General features: G+C 42.3%; 2 protein-coding genes across 2 annotated transcripts in view; one reads left to right on the top strand and one right to left on the bottom strand.

Moving 5' to 3' along the window:
- Positions 1 to 4,098, bottom strand: part of LOC116693743 (protein kinase C-binding protein NELL1) — a 296,583-nt gene that overhangs the window by 128,953 nt on the left and 163,532 nt on the right. The window lies entirely within an intron of this gene.
- LOC116693749 (piggyBac transposable element-derived protein 4) overlaps positions 1,295 to 4,098 on the top strand; it is a 4,286-nt gene continuing 1,482 nt past the window's right edge. The window contains exons 1-2 of the mRNA XM_032522977.1: positions 1,295 to 1,482; positions 3,518 to 4,098. The exon at positions 3,518 to 4,098 is cut by the window's right edge and continues 1,482 nt beyond it. Coding sequence (XP_032378868.1) covers positions 1,370 to 1,482; positions 3,518 to 4,098 — 694 coding nt within the window. The 5' untranslated portion in view covers positions 1,295 to 1,369. The remainder of the gene's footprint in view (positions 1,483 to 3,517) is intronic.

Here is a 4,098-nt window from a genome sequence, read left to right on the forward strand (position 1 = left end):
CACACACACACACACACACACACACACACCTGTCAACAGGCTTGAAAGAGCAGCACACATAGGAGACATCCATAACATGTATCATTCAAAGGCCTGGCTGGAGCATACAACCACTTCTTAGATGACTTATATTGCAGCAGGGAGCATTTTTTACCATTGATCCATTTATTAGGAGCAATGTTGGTAAAATACGCAACACAATACACATTAGCAAATAAATGCTCAATTTGGGGCCCGGAGAGACTGTCACGAGGCTTTACATATGACTGTTCGTCCCGCACCGGCCCTCTATCTGAACTCCCGACAAAGATGGAATAGATGTGAGATGCCTCACTCTGTGGCTAAAACGGAGCTCAACACACAGGGTGAAAAGAGGAGCTGCCGCAGTGTGCATAACAACAAAAATATGGTGTTTTTTGAAAATTAAACCATGTAAACCTATTCTGGCACAACGTCAAAATACAATTATGAACCTGAAGATGAGCATAATATGGGCGCTTTAAGGCATCATAGTTAGTTCACAGCTCACCGGTCTGTTTTCCTCCTGAATGTTTTTTAACTGACCGACCTCAATGGCCAGAGGAAGAATGAATGGGATGTAACGTGATTCAGGGCCAAATTCTGATTCTGCTTTTAATTCAATTCTGCCTTCAATTTGGCTTGGCCTTTGAAAGCATTTTTCATTCAATTAAAAAAAATAAAAATAAAAATAAAAAAAGAAGCTTATTTTTTTTAACATTACAACACAAATGTTTCCTGTGAATATAGAGCATTTCTACCCTCCATTTTAGTTGATATCCTTTTATTTTATTATAAGTCTCGGTGGTCGGCCCCTATTTTCAACAATAAAGAAAGTAAGACGTGTTTTTCTGATACATTAGGCTACTATTCTTTCTGGGAGAATTTAACATTCTGATCAACTCAATTATTTTCTTGATTTTGTATAGCCATGGTCACAAAAAGTATGGAGACCCCCCGAAAGTCTGTTTTGTGTCCCCCCCCCCCCCAAATTCTCAAACCAAAGTTACACCCCTGAAATTATGTGAAGTCTTTTGCCCGGTCTTGTAAAGAAGTAAACCAGCACCGTGAAAACCCCCGCCAATTGTGGCCAAAGGGAAAGTGCCCCCCCCCCAACCATATATGGTAAGTAGTAGACAGGACATCCTGTCGGACCAGAGACACCCGCGTAAATGAAATCCTTTGAGGGGGTCCAGAGTGATAGAAAGACAGGGGGACGTATAGACTGGAGAGTGGCAGGACCCACGGGCGAGATAGAGCGCGCACACACACACACTCACACACACACACACACACACCGCTAAACGTTCCTTCAAAAGAAAAGTCTTACAACTCGTCGACACTTTAAGAAATGTTTCTTTCCGAGTCTGAGGATGAGTTAGAAGCGCTTCACTCAGAATCAGACTCTGAGAGCGAGTGCAGCCTGGACGAGGACTATATTCCGAGGGGGCTGGCCCGAGATCAGTGAGTACAGACACCCAGAGTTGGCTTCGGTCCAACTAAAATACCTCGTGCCTGAACTAGATTTGGCGTGTCATGTCTGACATAGGTTACGTAGATGTAGTACAGTGCATGCATTTACGGCCATAATCAGCCTACCTGTTGCGCGTGTCCTGCTCTTCGTGTGCAGACTCGTGCACATTCTGCTGCCCCCCTCCCCCCGTCTTCGCTGAAGTTGCATTCAGACATGATAAGCTAGCTAGTTAGCTAGTTAGCTAGCTAGTTAGCTAGCGCTGGAAACAAATCTACAGACAGCGCAGTGGAAAACTACATGGAAAGTTCACGATAACTAGCTGTGTGTCGACCCGTGTAGTGCCCATAGACTGTATATAACGGCCTATGGTAGTGCCACTTAAAGGACTACACAACAAAGTGTAGTTCACTTGCGTTACCCTCTGCATCTTGCTACATCCGTGCGCGTTGAACCAATCGCGGTTGCGGTTTATACCAGCTGTTGTCCAGACACTTCAGAAAAACATCTTGATATTTCTGTATGCGTGTGTTACTGGGCGAGCTCCATCTGACCTACTGTATAACTTGACAATAGAGTCGTTTACTTGTTTCCGTTTCTGCATTTAAATACAACAAATTCCAAGTAGGGTAACTACTATGGCAATTAACTCCTTTCCGATTTAAATAGTGGGCCTATAAACTCCTATACAGGAGTGGGTGCTTCAGATTGTGTATACTGTATATACATATATTTTTTTAAGATTATTTTTTTGCCTTCTCCGCCATTGATTTTTGACAGGACAGTTAGGTGGAAAAGGTGAAAGAAAGGGGGGAAGACATGCAGGAAATTGTCATAGGTCGGACTCGAACCCTTGACCTCTGCGTTGAGGCACAAACCCCCCAGTACATGTGCTCTTCCACTGATCCGACACATGGCTTCAGATTTTTTTTTATATGGTGGGAACTGGAAGACCGTGCGTAGTGCACACACAGTTTTATTTATTATCTTTTGATTCATCTCATCTTGATATTAACTTTGGATTAAAGAGAATATAATTCTCATGAAGCCATTTCCATGGTAATTCCATAGCACACTAATATAACGCCACATAAATAGCTTTTGATGAATGTGAGGGGACTACTGTGTGTGCACTATTATGCATCATTATGAAATTGATGATAATCTGTTATTGGAAAAAAAAAAACGATACTGTGTGTCATCATAAAACCCTTAAAGAGGCGATTTGCCAATTTTACACTTCATGCTCGGTATAACTAAGCCTGTGAGGGCAGTATAACATCTTTTGTGTCTCTGGGGAAGCTTTGCCAAGTATGACATCACCCCGGTGATGTCATCAGGTTGATCTCAGCTTGGCCACTGTAAACTACACATTCGAGACAAAAAAAGCCTGCATTACAAACTAGAGGTGGGTAGTTTGAAAGTGTGAGCAATTGACAGGGATCTAGTTGTTTTGGTGCTTTATCCATACAGGGGGGTGCAATTCAGGTTATCTCAACCTATGCCGTTCTTTTCCTTCTTTTTTTAATCTGTCTCTCCATTAGACTGTGTTTGTTTTGCAAAGGTGTATATCAACTGGCTAACCAGTATACGCATTAATGGTACAATAGCCATATTTTTTTATTTAAGGATGATATGGATAAAACCAATATTGCTATATTCTGTGAATCACAGTATATAGCAATATTGATTCAGTCTGTGATATGGTAAATTATCTGGTAAATGTCTGTTTTTGGTTAATCCAGAGAATTACAGTCCCCATCCCCATTGAATCACACATGCTTTTTTATTCATACTATTACATAATTTCTTTTTTTAAATATTGTGGTATAATATTAGTATAGCCACTATTAGATCCTTTTTATTCCTGCCCTCATTTATGCTTTTTTGACCTTTTATTAACCCTCAGTCTTGCTAGTAAAAATGATTTGCAGTAAGTTGCCATTAAAAATTTTATCCAGAAGAATGTTGTTTTACTATATTATTAATCCTTAATTATTAATCCTTACCTATCTACTTTATTTACAGGGAAGACTTCACTGATGAAGACAGTTCAGACGAGGAGTGGGGTATTCAGCCCACAAAGAGAAGGTCTCCCAGGAAGCGTCCCCGCTCGGTCACGGCCTCTCCGCTGTCATCACCCCTGAAATCCCCATCTAAGAAGTGGGAACGGAGTCCCCTCAGAAAGAAGATCCATAATGCATCTACACCCAAAAAAGACACCCCCTCCCCCAATACCAGCAAGAGATTAACCACTCCCCGCGGGAAAAATCAAAGTGTAAAGAGGCGAGCAGAAAGACGGTTGGTGGGAAAGGAAGCAGACGAAGCCGATGGAGACCGGTGGCGTGACATTGATGAGGAAGATGCGGAGCCTCCTCAACCGCGGTTCAGACCCGATAGGGAAGTAGGACCGCAGCTGAACAGGACTGCGAATTACACGCCACTCGAACTGTTCCAGCTGTTCTTCTCTGTGACAGTAATCAATACACTGGTAAAAAACACCAACGCCTATGGGAAAAAGAAATACCAAGGCCATAAGGAAAGCTGGGTGCCTGTCACAGCAGCAGATATGTACTCCTTTGTCTGCCTTGTCCTCTACATGGGTATTG

This window comes from Etheostoma spectabile, chromosome 1 (assembly GCF_008692095.1).
Source record: "Etheostoma spectabile isolate EspeVRDwgs_2016 chromosome 1, UIUC_Espe_1.0, whole genome shotgun sequence".
Classification (NCBI taxonomy): Eukaryota; Metazoa; Chordata; class Actinopteri; order Perciformes; family Percidae; genus Etheostoma; species Etheostoma spectabile.